At 39.8% G+C, this 15,815-nt stretch overlaps 1 protein-coding gene across 1 annotated transcript in view; it reads left to right on the forward strand.

Moving 5' to 3' along the window:
* LOC308296897 (uncharacterized protein) overlaps window positions 1–15,298 on the forward strand; it is a gene marked incomplete at its 3' end in the record, with an annotated part of 29,096 nt that extends 13,798 nt beyond the window's left edge. Inside the window, exons 7-15 of the mRNA XM_080740250.1 lie at window positions 1,545–1,661; window positions 3,988–4,061; window positions 4,706–4,773; window positions 6,662–6,879; window positions 8,642–8,734; window positions 10,614–10,697; window positions 12,574–12,715; window positions 14,145–14,333; window positions 14,940–15,298. Coding sequence (XP_080596376.1) covers window positions 1,545–1,661; window positions 3,988–4,061; window positions 4,706–4,773; window positions 6,662–6,879; window positions 8,642–8,734; window positions 10,614–10,697; window positions 12,574–12,715; window positions 14,145–14,333; window positions 14,940–15,298 — 1,344 coding nt within the window. The remainder of the gene's footprint in view (window positions 1–1,544; window positions 1,662–3,987; window positions 4,062–4,705; window positions 4,774–6,661; window positions 6,880–8,641; window positions 8,735–10,613; window positions 10,698–12,573; window positions 12,716–14,144; window positions 14,334–14,939) is intronic.
* Window positions 15,299–15,815: the final 517 nt, after the last annotated feature.

The raw sequence follows: 15,815 nt of genomic DNA on the forward strand, positions 1-15,815 counted from the left end.
ACTCAAAGCATAACTTAACAAACAGTGCCAAACAAAAGAGTGCACATAACAGTCTCTGCTAGTCAATGCAGTCATGCAACACAAGTATCACACCGCCATATCAACACCGCAATAATACACAGTACAACCAACACAACCCAATAGTGCAGGGCCAGAAAATAAGTATATCATCACTGTCGGGCAGAAACCTCATATCTCCAAGTTTCTAATTTGTACATCTTTTTCGCATAGCAAAGCCCTGCTTCATCATACAAGGCCGTCGCACAAAAGTAGTGAAAACGGCAGATCTACAAGCACACAGTGCGAGGCATTGTGTGCTTGTAGATCTGCTGGTTTTGTTGATGTCTGACATCAGGGTTTACCGGAACCGGCATAAAAGGCTCTGACATCACGTACGCCACATGAGTCAACACAGAGTGTAGTGCAGTGCCCGGCCTCGACCCGACCTGATACGCGGTTTTCCGGAACCGGCGTGAAAGGTTCGGAATCTCTGAATGCAAAGCTGATGTCTGACATCAGGGTTTTCCAGAACCGGCAATGTGTCTGCAGAGATCTCCATATATGGGCATAAATGGATACTGGCAAACAGATGGTCAAAACGGGTCCTATGACAACAGGTATAATGGGGTTTGCATTAAAGGGCATTCATTCATATTTACATTGTTCCTGAGTAGGCCGGTCCCCGACTAGACACTTGAGCCGATGCCGAGCACCTGTTATTAATAATTAACAACAGTAGTACCCACGGTACAGTGTGTTAAGATGATATGATATATGATATGATATGATATGATATGATATGATACACGGTACAGTGTGTTAAGATGATATATGATATATGATATGATATGATATGATATGATACACGGTACAGTGTTAAGATGATATGATATGATATATGATATGATATGATATGATATGATATGATATGATATGATACACGGTACAGTGTGTTAAGATGATATATGATATATGATATGATATGATATGATATGATACACGGTACAGTGTTAAGATGATATGATATGATATATGATATGATATGATATGATATGATATGATATGATATGATATGATATGATACACGGTACAGTGTGTTAAGATGATATGATATATGATATGATATGATATGATATGATATGATATGATATGATATGATACACGGTACAGTGTGTTAAGATGATATGATATATGATATGATATGATATGATATGATATGATATGATACACGGTACAGTGTGTTAAGATGATATGATATGATATATGATATGATATGATATTATATGATATGATATGATACACGGTACAGTGTGTTAAGATGATATGATATGATATATGATATGATATGATATGATATGATATGATATGATACACGGTACAGTGTGTTAAGATGCCATACGATTATGGATCACAGGCAAACGACGCCTTGGATGAGATCATAGAGGTGAGACGTGTCCTTGTCCTTGGATGAGGACATAGAGGTGTGATGTTTCCTTGTCCTTGGATGAGAACATAGAGGTGAGATGTTTCCTTGTCCTCCACAGAAGGCCATTGGGAATCCTCATAAAAGCAGTGGAAACGCTGAGGACGGAGAGATGGAGTCTGAGGAGTCAGAGAGCGAGGAGGAGATGGAGAGAGAAGACGGGGTGATCTCTGATGTGGTGAGAAGATCTGTCTACTAGGGATGGGCCGAAAGCAAAATTCTTGGCCGAAACCGAATACCGAATACTGGAAACATTCCACCGAATACCGAATACCGAATAGCCGAATAATACATGTATATAATTTATTTTGTATAATAAATGTTTGTACCATTGCTGTACCTTTGTTGTAAAGCTACCTGATTATGGCAAACCCTAACTTAAATAATAATCACCATATGGTTCCATAAAACATTTATTTCTCACTTTTGAATGCACACATAACAAAATAAAATATTTTCTCTTTGCAATGTTAGCATAAAACAAAGTCAAAATAGTGCAACTATTTCTGTAGTATCCTACAGAGATAAAAGTGCATCAGAACAAGGTGCTTAAAACTGCAGAATGATCTAGGCCTACAACAAAATATTATTGTAAACACAAGGGCTGTAACAGCCAGGCCTTCAACAACAAATGCACATACTGTATGTTGCAAACATACAGTATGTTCAAATACAAATCTTGAAGGTCCAGAAATATTTTTTTGAAACAGGTCCAGGTCCGAAAAAAAGGCGAAGGCGAAATAAGGCGGATACATTTATACAGTATGTACTGTATGTATGTATGTTTATTATAATCATTAGAATTGTTTATTTTAATTATTATTATTATTATTTGGAACTTTGGAAATCTCAGTTGGAACTGTTACCCCTGCTACCTGATGCTGGATAAGCGGTTGAAGATGGATGGATGGATGAATGGATAATTATTTATGCATGTAGAGTAGGCTACATTATTTACATTTATTGTGTAGCAATAAAACACTGGCTTATAGTTTAATTATTGGAAACTAAAGAGCATAAATGCAATATTAGGCTTGTCGTTCAGAATGGAAAATAAAGTGGAACTTAGCGTGAGGGGGAGAGGATTACTTGACATTCAGTTAGTTGACACACGTACTGCACAAGCCAGACTGACTGTGCTGATTGACTATGTCAAATGACCAGTCAAATCAGGGTCAACGAGTCATAGTTATTAACCTAACACAGCCTAGGATAGCTGGCAATAATATGCGACGACACATCACATTGTTAAAGACGCATGATCACGCATCGCGAGTTTCGCGACCATTTCTCGTCTAATGCAAGCAGTTGGAGCCTTACATCGTGGATATTAATGTGTTGCTGTTGTCCTCTCCAATTGAACATCCAAAGGTAGAAGATCTCTAAGTTATTAATCCAGTGGGAGCAATGGTTTCCAAGAGGTTTTAGCAACTTTTTTAAGGCAGCGAGCGGCATGAGTGTGTGGAGAGGAGAGGAGAGGGGAGGGGGGGGAGCAGCATGGAGAGCAGACTGCGTCGGAGACTCGGAGGGAAGGAAAACCTTTGATCTACAAGCCCACAGCACGTTGCACCCGCGACGCTTTGTGGGCTTGCAAATTGGCGTAGGGGTGTGTCTTGTGAGCCTGTGTATGTGTTTGAGCGAATGAGCACAATCAGCACATACACACCCACGCACACACAAACACACATCACACACAGTCAGTCCGATCGTCAGATACAACTGTGCGGAGATTTCTCAGAAATGTGCCGCGGTCCGGACATGGACTGCGGTCCGCCTATTGAGGACCCCTGACCCTGTCCTTCACACTATTCGGTGCTCAACTATTCGGTTTTAAAAGCTATCCAGCCGAAAACCGAAAATGCATTTTTAGCCATTTTCGGCCGAAAATTTTCGGTGCCGAATATTCGGCCTCATCCCTACTGTCTACCTACCTACCTACCTACCTACCTACCTATCTACCTATCTATCTACCTATTAACACATGGGCGGCCAAGGTTTATAACATTTATAGCTGTTGCTGGTGCCACCATTGACTTACGTTATGTTTTGATGAGCCCCGCAAGCTTCGTGCGTGTGCACGTGCGTGTCCAGAGAAGATTGAGGAGGTACTCCATTTGTTTACAAACGCTCGCGAAACTCGCGGTAAAAAAATCGCGGTAAATTCGCGGTAAAGTGTCGCCGTGAAAACAATCAGCTCTCTGCCTCCATGGGGCTGTTTTTACCTCATTCTCAGATAAAGCCGTTCTTATGTTTCAAAGTAGAATCTAAAGCCATGTAAAATCCTTCCGTGTGGGGAGAGACAGGGGGCTTCCTGCTCTGGCTGGGTGACGTAATGGATTCAGGGCATGCAAAGGGAAGCTGCGGTCTCGAAAAGTTAACTATTTGTTGACTCGTCCCTCGACGATATAACTTCCTGTGGCAGGGTGACATCTAGTGGCCATAACTCGTCCCTGAACGCGTTTGGCTCCCCAAGTGTTAATGTGTTCTCTGCTTTGGTTGTCCAGGTTCTGTGTCGTTACTGCCGGAAGCAGATTCCCTCGCGGCGTATGGACGCACACATGGTGTCCTGTGTACCCAGGTAGCATTAATGTCTGTTTGTTTATTTAATCTCCTGTTTTTTTTATTTAATCTCCTGTGTGTTTATGTAATGTCCTGTGTACCCAGGTACAGTAGCAGTTATTAATGTTTATTTAATGTCCTGTGTACCCTGTACAGTACCTACAGTAGGTATTACGTTATTGAATGTGCTTTAATCACCTGTGATAAAATGTGCAAGTATGACATTCAATGTCACTGCTGTTTCTATGCTAACCATTAATAACTAGATGAACATTTGTTACGTTTCAGTTAATATCAGTCAACTGGTGACTAAATGAAATGAAAACAGTGTTCTATATTTTCCCTTGGCAGACCAAACAAAAAGGCTGTTTTTGAACTTTCCAATGAATGTAATTGTTTGTTAACAATGAATGTAATTGTTTGTTAACAATGAATGTAATTGTTTGTTAACAATTAATGTAATTGTTTGTTAACAATTAATTTAATTATTTGTTAACTATTTGTTAACAATTAATGTAATTGTTTGTTAACAATTAATGTAATTGTTTAACAATTCATTTAATGTTTGTTAACAATTCATCTAATGTTTGTTAACAATTCATTTAATGTTTGTTAACAATTCATTTAATGTTTGTTAACAATTAATGTAATGTTTGTTAACAGCACCAAAGTTGAAATTCGGGTTGGACTGATCCTTTACCCTGGACTGAAAACCTACTCACACCAACACGGTAATGTAATCTATTACACCAACACAGTAATGTAATCTATTAAACCAGCACGGTAATGTAATCTATTACACCAGCACGGCAATGTAATCTATTACACCAGCACGGTAATGCAATCTATTACACCAGCACGGTAATGTAATCTATTACACCAGCACAGTAATGTAATCTATTACACCAACACGGTAATGTAATCTCTTTAAAATGACCTGGTCTTCATTCCCTTCATTCAAAACTAAACACATCTATTGATCAATCTATGATTTAAATGGAATTGAAAATGAAACTTTATAAAAAAGGAATCTTCAGCTAAACTGACTAAGGATTATTCAATTATAATTCGATTTGATTATTCACCCTAACCGTAACCCCCTCTGCAAATCTGGTTTATTGATAAATTCACAAACTGAATGAAATAAATAAATCATACAAGAACAATGTAAATAGCACAACAAAAGTAACATTTGTAGTGTTTTTTTGGCCAAATGTAATGCTAAATGCTACTTTCAATTATTCAACTCTTAATAACACCTGAAAACATCTGTAATCAACTGCAATCGACTAATCAAGGTCTTAAATAGTTACATCAGATGTGCAATCTGGCCTGACTAGAAGTTTGTTGACTTGTTGACTGTGATTAGAGCAGTTAGAAACATGGCTAAGTTTAAGGAATGGTCAGAAAAGTTCAGAGAAGAGAATATTGCTTTGTAGAAAAAAGGAAAAGGATGTAAAACAAGACACTGAATGTTCCAAAAAGTACAGTTTTGAGCAGAGTTGACAAGTTCTAAGTCAAAGGAACAGTGGTTACACTAATGAACACATTTGTCAGAGGAGGTTGAATAATTTCAAGCACAACTGTAGATGTTATTGATGTTTTATTATTATTATTATTTAAACAGCTTTAAGAGTACATAAGCTGTATGTGAAGATGAGAGATGTTATTGATGTCTGATGTTATTGATGTTATATTACTAATATTTAAACAGCTTTAAGAGTCCAGAAGCTCTATGTGAAGATGAGAGATGTTATTGATGATGTTATTTATATTATTATTATTATTAACAGCTTTAAGGGTACAGAAGCTCTATGTGAAGATGAGAGATGTTATTTATGATGTTATTTATATTATTATTATTATTATTATTATTAACAGCTTTAAGGGTACAGAAGCTCTATGTGAAGATGAGAGATGTTATTTATGATGTTATTGATGTTTTATTATTATTATTTAAATAGCATTAAGGGTACAGAAGCTCTATGTGAAGATGAGAGATGTTATTTATGATGTTATTGATGTTTTATCATTATTATTTAAATAGCATTAAGGGTACAGAAGCTCTATGTGAAGATGAGAGATGTTATTTATGATGTTATTGATGTTTTATTATTATTATTTAAATAGCTTTAAGGGTACAGAAGCTCTATGTGAAGATGAGAGATGTTATTTATGATGTTATTGATGTTTTATTATTATTATTTAAATAGCTTTAAGGGTACAGAAGCTCTATGTGAAGATGAGAGATGTTATTTATGATGTTATTGATGTTTTATTATTATTATTTAAATAGCTTTAAGGGTACAGAAGCTCTACGTGAAGATGAGAGATGTTATTTATGATGTTATTTATATTATTATTATTAACAGCTTTAAGGGTACAGAAGCTCTATGTGAAGATGAGAGATGTTATTTATGATGTTATTTATATTATTATTATTAATATTATTATTAACAGCTTTAAGGGTACAGAAGCTCTATGTGAAGATGAGAGATGTTATTTATGATGTTATTTATATTATTATTATTATTTAAATAGCATTAAGGGTACAGAAGCTCTATGTGAAGATGAGAGATGTTATTTATGATGTTATTTATATTATTATTATTTAAACAGCATTAAGGGTACAGAAGCTCTATGTGAAGATGAGAGACGAGTCTGCTCTCATCTCAGAGCTGAGGAAAGCCTTCCCCATCATCGGGGACAAGCCCTTTGACCTTTGCACCGTGGACTCCTTGAGGAACATCAGGGTGATCAACCAGAAGCCCTGGACCGTAGAGGGACTGAAGATGTTGAACGAGAACAAACGCTCTGCTGTCTACATCCTGCCCAAGGTACAGAGTTTAATAGTCTATATCCTACCCAAGGTAGTGTTTAATACCCCTATACCCCTCTATACCCAAGGTACAGTGTTTTATACATTCTATCCAACGTACAGAGCGTTAGACGCCATACTATTATGGATGACAGGCAGCTTGTTTCCTCTATACAATCACTTGAACAGTAAAGTAAAGCAGTGTGTTGTCGTCTACAGGTAGAAATCACCTTTTCACTTGAACAGGAGAGTAAAGCAGTGTGTTGTGTTGAACAGGAGGGTAAAGCAGAGGTTTGTGTTGAACAGGAGAGTAAAGCAGTGTGTTGTGTTGAACAGGAGAGTAAAGCAGTGTGTTGTGTTGAACAGGAGGGTAAAGCAGTGTGTTGTGTTGAACAGGAGAGTAAAGCAGTGTGTTGTGTTGAACAGGAGGGTAAAGCAGTGTGTTGTGTTGAACAGGAGAGTAAAGCAGTGTGTTGTGTTGAACAGGAGGGTAAAGCAGTGTGTTGTGTTGAACAGGAGGGTAAAGCAGTGTGTTGTGTTGAACAGGAGGGTAAAGCAGTGTGTTGTGTTGAACAGGAGGGTAAAGCAGTGTGTTGTGTTGAACAGGAGAGTAAAGCAGTGTGTTGTGTTGAACAGTAAAGTAAAGCAGTGTGTTGTGTTGAACAGGAGGGTAAAGCAGTGTGTTGTGTTGAACAGGAGAGTAAAGCAGTGTGTTGTGTTGAACAGTAAAGTAAAGCAGTGTGTTGTGTTGAACAGGAGGGTAAAGCAGTGTGTTGTGTTGAACAGTAAAGTAAAGCAGTGTGTTGTGTTGAACAGGAGGGTAAAGCAGTGTGTTGTGTTGAACAGGAGAGTAAAGCAGTGTGTTGTGTTGAACAGGAGAGTAAAGCAGTGTGTTGTGTTGAACAGGAGAGTAAAGCAGTGTGTTGTGTTGAACAGGAGGGTAAAGCAGTGTGTTGTGTTGAAAAGGAGGGTAAAGCAGTGTGTTGTGTTGAACAGGAGGGTAAAGCAGTGTGTTGTGTTGAACAGGAGGGTAAAGCAGTGTGTTGTGTTGAACAGGAGAGTAAAGCAGTGTGTTGTGTTGAACAGGAGGGTAAAGCAGTGTGTTGTGTTGAACAGGAGGGTAAAGCAGTGTGTTGTGTTGAACAGGAGAGTAAAGCAGTGTGTTGTGTTGAACAGGAGAGTAAAGCAGTGTGTTGTGTTGAACAGGAGAGTAAAGCAGTGTGTTGTGTTGAACAGGAGAGTAAAGCAGTGTGTTGTGTTGAACAGGAGGGTAAAGCAGTGTGTTGTGTTGAACAGGAGAGTAAAGCAGTGTGTTGTGTTGAACAGGAGAGTAAAGCAGTGTGTTGTGTTGAACAGGAGGGTAAAGCAGTGTGTTGTGTTGAACAGGAGAGTAAAGCAGTGTGTTGTGTTGAACAGGAGGGTAAAGCAGTGTGTTGTGTTGAACAGGAGAGTAAAGCAGTGTGTTGTGTTGAACAGGAGAGTAAAGCAGTGTGTTGTGTTGAACAGGAGGGTAAAGCAGTGTGTTGTGTTGAACAGGAGGGTAAAGCAGTGTGTTGTGTTGAACAGGAGGGTAAAGCAGTGTGTTGTGTTGAACAGGAGGGTAAAGCAGTGTGTTGTGTTGAACAGGAGAGTAAAGCAGTGTGTTGTGTTGAACAGGAGAGTAAAGCAGTGTGTTGTGTTGAACAGGAGAGTAAAGCAGTGTGTTGTGTTGAACAGGAGGGTAAAGCAGTGTGTTGTGTTGAACAGGAGAGTAAAGCAGATGTGTGTGATGTCATCTACAGGTTGAAATCACCTTTTCAGATCAAGTCAAGTTGGAATCTGAGAGCGAAGCAGGAGAGGAGCAGCAGGAAAGTGAAGAAAAGGATTCTGATCTGGTAAACAAACGTCTCTAACGGCTGCTGTGTTGCTCTGATCACTGATACTCACTGTTATGATGGGAAGAACCTGCTGTGTTGCTCTGATCACTGATACTCACTGTTATGATGGGAAGAACCCGCGATAAGCCAAAAAATAGGATCTAGATTTGAATAATAAGTACAGGACATGCCATGTATAAAAGGTGAATAATAAGTACAGGACATGCCATGTATAAAAGGTGAATAATAAGTACAGGACATGCCATGTATAAAAGGTGAATAATAAGTACAGGACATGCCATGTATAATACTACTATAATAATACTACTATAATAATAAGTACAGGACATGCCATGTATAATACTACTATAATAATACTACTATAATAATACTACTATAATAATAAGTACAGGACATGCCATGTATAATACTACTATAATAATACTACTATAATAATACTACTATAATAATACTACTATAATAATAAGTACAGGACATGCCATGTATAATACTACTATAATAATACTACTATAATAATAAGTACAGGACATGCCATGTATAATACTACTATAATAATACTACTATAATAATACTACTATAATAATAAGTACAGGACATGCCATGTATAATACTACTATAATAATACTACTATAATAATACTACTATAATAATAAGTACAGGACATGCCATGTATAATACTACTATAATAATACTACTATAATAATACTACTATAATAATAAGTACAGGACATGCCATGTATAATACTACTATAATAATACTACTATAATAATACTACTATAATAATACTACTATAATAATACTACTATAATAATAAGTACAGGACATGCCATGTATAAAAGGTGTAATCAAAACAGCACCCGGTTCCAACAATGGAACAAGGGGGGAGCGCTTGTTTTTTCGGTGGAGATGACGGAGGCGCGCCGGCGTTATATTATAAACACAATCTGATCTAGCAATCATGACAATTAAAGGCTATTTATTATAATCACTAATTCACTATGAAGTGTCTTCAATTATAATTAAAGTAAAAATAGTCAAATAACAAGGACAAATTGTTCTGCCCACAACCTTATCAAACCAAAATGCCTAAACTACTGTAAATGTAGGTCTATTATAACTATGATAATGGTTCTTAATTAGTCCCAATTATTAAGTAGAATACTTGACCTTATAAATATAGAATGTTTATAATGTGTTATGATTATTTCTATGTTATGAAACATCGCATGTAGGCCTATTATATTACCTATAACATATACGTGATTGAGCTCTCTGCACCTCCGCGCAGTCCAGGCGAACACAACGGAGCGCTCCCTACCTCCGGTTCAGCCAATGGGTAGGGCTGTCACGATATGTCCTTTTACATGACGATTAATTGTCACTCAAATAATTGCCGATTAACGATTTCATTGTGTATTTGTCGTTGGTAATTACATTTCTGTTTGGCTTTTAGGCTTTGAAGTTGTACATGGTAGATATGACACATAACCTAAATATACAAATACATTACTGACATATTTGACAACTTACTACTTAAAAAATAACATTGATAGTGGAAATAGCCGATCTACAAGCTCACAACGTGTCGCGATGCGACGCGTTGTGAGCTTGTAGATCTGCTATTTCCACTATTTCTGAAATGTTTCAACATTCACGATTATGACGATTTTGACAAAATAATTGCGATAATGTCAAATAATCACGATTAGACGATTATGTAATAATTGTGACAGCCCTACCAATGGGATGTTGTTTTGATACACGCGTATAAAAGGTGTAATCTTGGTCTCTGCCGTTCCTCAGATGAAGAAGAAACAGTCATGTATAAAACAGTCATGTATAAAAGGTGTAATCTTGGTCTCTGCCGTTCCTCAGATGAAGAAGAAACAGTCAGACCTTCAAACACCTTCTAAGAAGCTGCTGTCCTCACATGGAGGCTCCCTGCTGACTGGAGATCAGGTAGAGTTGATGTTTTGGTGGAGCTGAACAGGCAAAGACATCAGGAATAAGTTTAGAAACTCAGGTTTTGGATGTCAATGAGTCAGGATTCAACCTCCAGATTGTGTTTCCATATCAAAACAAATCAACAGACCAACAGTGTGTTTAGATCAGGGGTTCCCAAACTTCTTTGTCTCAGGTCACCCCATAAATGTTGTTTTAATCCGAGGCACCCCTATATTATAAGTTTCACTCCCAGCACCTTATATTTATAGCATATTGTCGTTGTCGGGTGGAAACCTTTTATGTCCAAAACCGTTCGTTTTGTATTCATCTTCTATAAATACTACTAAACTAGTGAAAACAGCAGATCTACAAGCACACAACGAAGCAGGGCTTTGCTTTACCAAAAGACGTACACATTTGAAACTTGGAGATACAAGGTTTCTGCCCTACAGTGACGATATTTTAATGATTAAGTTGTGAGGAAAACATTGAGATAACAGCCATTTTGGTTAGAACTGACTGAAAAAAACGTACTTCAAATTTAAAATGATACTAAATATTTATAAATTCCAAATATTATCAAATTATCTCGCGGCACCCCTGGACTGCCATCACGGGACCCCAGGGTGCCCCGTCACCCACTTTGAAAACCCCTGGTCTACACATGGTGGTCACATGGTGCGTTCAGTGGGTCTGCAAAATACGGTAAAAAGTATGAAAGACCCTGGAAGAGGTGGATGAGTGTTAAAAGTAGGGCATTAACGACTTGTGATTTCTGCAAGTCGACTCGACTCAGTAAAAAGTTGAGTTGAAGTCGACTTCAATCGTTTGATGACGTCATCACATTGATGACGTCATCACATCACACACGACCTCCCACAGCAGTATAAGGTTATTTACAAAGTTACAGAGAAGTATGAAAAAGATAAAAGAAAAAAAACAAGAACAGAGTACAGTAAGTACAGTAAGAGCAAGGTACAACAAGAAAGGGAACACACACACACACACACACACACACACACACACACACACACACACACATATATATATATATACATACATAAAGTGTCCTAAAGCACAACTATCAATACAGTGCCCAAATCAAAATGACCATAACAGTCAATGCTAGTTAGTGCAACAAGTATCTCTACATCATGTCAAGCACAAGCAACACAAAAAAAAACTACTAACACAACCTAATAGTGCAGTCTCCAAAGGTCAGAGCGATAAAAACAACTAGCAAAAGAAACAAAAACAAGAAAGGGTGATGCAGCAAGACGGACAAGAGCACCCTCCCTGGAAGGTCCTTAGAGGTCAGAGTCAGTGCAGATAAAAGTTCCAGTCCTCACCTGAAGATCTGGTCTAACCTTAACCCTCCACCTCACCACCTCTCAGGATGATCCTCACCAGGGCATTCACCAAATATCTCAATATCAAAGTCACTATTCGACGTTGTTCACCAAAGTCGAATATTCGCCTATTTCTTTTTTTTTTTAAAGGTATAGTTTATAAAGCTTTCAGATAGGAAGTCATAAGAATGAGTTGTCAATGCCCCTGGTGGATGAATGTGTTAATGCTCTATACCAGGGGTTCTCAAACCTTTTTAGGCCATGACCCCCAAAATAAACATATTTGAACTGGGGACCCCCACCCTGACAAGCACTTGGAATTGTAGGTATTACATTTAATGTGACTCGGTTCCACAGATAAATATTGTGAAAATAGCAGATCTACATGCTCACAACGCCTCGCAACGCAAGGCGTTGTGAGCATGTAGCTTACTTAATATTTGACAGTTTGGCCAGTCCTGTTCGCATACTAAAAATCACTATTTGTGAATGCTAATCCTAATCCTAATCCTCTCCTCTCCTCTCCTCTCCTCTCCTCCCAGGTTGATCCTCAGCTGAAGCTCTCAGGTCTGATCAGAGAAGCTCTTCTCTCCACCTCTCAGTCCATGGAGGGCCTGCTGGAGCTGCCCGGAGGAGACCACGCCCACAGAGACCACGCCCACAGAGACCACGCCCTGGCCCATGGTGAGTTCAGATCACAGGGTGGTGCTTTTAAACCCTTCTCACATCAAGGTCCATTATAGACTAGGGATGTGAAAAAAAATCGACTCAAAAAGTCGAAAAATCGAAAAAAGTTTTATTTTTATAGTTTTTCCCCCAAAAATGTTTTAATTGCTTGAGAGGACCGGTGTGTGTGTGTCTGTGTCGGGGACGAGTGAATGTCTGTGTTGCATGCATGGATCGCAGATTGGCATGCATGCGGCGCTGGTCAGGTCTGCAGACTACTGGTTGAGAAACACTGCTGGTCTGTTCGTGTGCCGCGTCATAGCAGAGCGCTGACTGGATGTGTTGTTTACCTCCTGCCTTTGCATGCATGCTTGACACGAAAGCTCGCTTATTTAATGGCAACGTCGCCTCGTGTGCAGTGATTTTGTCAAGATTGACAATAAAACACAACACAAAATAAATACACTACTCGCCGTAAATGCGACACAGCCGTGGACGCGGTCGGGGAGGGAGAGCCTCTATGGGGAGGGTGAGCCAGCGAGGCAGACCAAACAAAGCTCCACATTTGATACACTATTCTGGAGTGCCAGCCTGAGCACTCCCACTACGGAACGGTTCCATGGACTTTGTCACTCCGCTTCTAGTCTCAAGAAAGAGAACAGACTCCATGCTAACGCAAGGAAGAGCAATTATTTATTATAATTATTATTAGGGCTTTGATGCAAGTTCTGATGGGTGCTGCTGCAAGTTGTGTTGCTTAAAGTAATGCGCCGTCGTGGTCTCCTCTCAGCTGCAGCTTAGCGGGGGGGAAAAAAGTGAAAAAAGTCGATCGACGCGTCGATTTTCGACCGCTACGCGTCGATTCGCAAATAATGCGTTGATTAACATCCCTATTATAGACCTTATTCACACCGTGGCCATCTTGGATCACATGACTTCCTGGGATAGCAGCCTGCATTACAAACCATTGTGAACAATGGAGCGATGGTCCCAAAATATGACTTCTGTTCAACCAATTTATTTTTACCAAATTGACAAATGGGCAGATGACAACATCAACATCCCCAAAATGATTAAATAGAAGGGCTACAGTAGATTGATTACATCCATGGTAACGATATTCAAGGTAAGTTAGGTTGCAACCTTACTGTGTACAAAGACTTGCTATCTGTGCAGTGCTTGCTCCACCATCATATTAACTATTTGTTGTTAGATTTTGCAAAAATCACGATACCGTAATATTAACTATATGATGGCAGAGCAAGCACTAGTCTGCATACTGTAGCAAGTCTTTGTACAGAGTAACACTGCAACCTAACTACCATGAATATTGTGGATGAACCCTTCTATTGAATCATTTTGGGGATGTTGATGTTGTCATCTGCCCATTGTTTTAAACATCAGCCTATGTTTAAATGACTTCACACATTCTAACTTGTCATTTCAGAGCCACACAGCCGCCCCCCCCTCTTCCCCCCAGACAGACCCTGGGAGGCACAGAGAGCCTGTGGGGGCACGGCGGGCACAGCGGAGCAGGGGGCAGCTGGCAGCGGAGGGGTGGGGGGGCCAGGGGGGGCCTCGCCCTCCTCCACCCCCAGCCTGACAGCAGCAGCTGAAGCAGCAGCAGGCAGCAGTGGTAAATAAAATACTATACTAACTAACTATCTAAATACTCTTTATACTAAGTAACTATCTAAATACTCTTTGTACTAAGTAACTATCTAACGGTAAATAAAATACTATACTAACTAACTATCTAAATACTCTTTATACTAAGTAACTATCTAACGGTAAATAAAATACTCTTTATACTAACTAACTAACCCAATGGGCTGCTCAACAGGGGCTCGCAGCGCGAGGCGTTGTGAGTTTGTAGATCGGCTATTTTTGGTGTAGGGTTTGGTGTAGAGGGGAAAAAGAGGCTTTTTTTTCATTGAGGCTTAGGCCCTACTCGGCCCGACTAATTGGCATACATTTTAGGCCCAACCCTACCCTGCCCAACCCTACCCTAAATGTCGGGTCGGGTTCTGGCAGAATTTGAGAACTCTACCGTAGAGAACTCTACTGTAGATGCACTGAGAGTTTATTCCAAGCCGTCGACCCATAGAAGCAGAATGCTGCTTCACCGCGTTGTGTCTTACATGTCATTGTAGGCTGTTGGAGCAGTGCAGCGTGTGCGAGGGAACTGGGTGTTTGGGAACCCCTGCTCTAGGAGTTTATTCTATTCTCCATGTGGTTGCAGCCTCGTGGAGCAGTGCAGTGCAGCGTGCGCGGGGGCGAGGCAGGGCCCGTGGGAAGAGCACCCCCGGTGCTGGACGAGCCCGCCAGCATCGAACCCAGCTCCTCCTGGAGAGACAGGACCACATGGTCCAAGCCCTGAGGGACATCAACCGATCCATCGTCAACCTGACGCACAGCGTGGAGCGAGTCTGCAGCGAGCTGCTGCTGGCTCGCAGTAACAACACCAACCCCAACCCCAGCACCAACCTCAACCCAAACCACAACCCCAGCACCAACACCAACCCTGGCCCGGAGCAACAACACCACCACCAACACCACCCCCAGCACCAACCCCAACCCAAACCACAACCCCAACCCTGACGTACAGCGTGGACCGGGTCTGCAGCGAACTGCTGCTGGCCTGGAGCAACAACCCCAACACCAACCCTGAATAAAATGACCTTTTCTGTTTGTGAGTAAACGCTGTGCAGTGTCTTCATTACTCAATCTTAGGCTATTTTTTCTTTTCTCTATGCCTTGATTTGACCTAGTTGTTACATTGACCCTTTGATTTGACCTAGTTGTTACATTGACCCTTTGATTTGACCTAGTTGTTACATTGACCCTTTGTTGGCCCAGTGGTTTAATCAATACAGTATAGAACTGTTATCTACTATGATACCACATCAATACAGTATAGAACTGTTATCTACTATGATACCACATCAATACAGTATAGAACTGTTATCTACTATGATACCACATCAATACAGTATAGAACTGTGGACAAGATCTTATCCATCGATAAAAAAACATACATTTTGGGTGTGAGGCTGAATCTCATCAGATGGTTCTGTGGATCAAATGGTGAATACATAATTGACCTTAATTGGTTGAA

This window comes from Nannobrachium achirus (genome assembly GCF_963921795.1).
Source record: "Nannobrachium achirus genome assembly, chromosome: 13".
NCBI classification, from domain to species: domain Eukaryota; kingdom Metazoa; phylum Chordata; class Actinopteri; order Myctophiformes; family Myctophidae; genus Nannobrachium; species Nannobrachium achirus.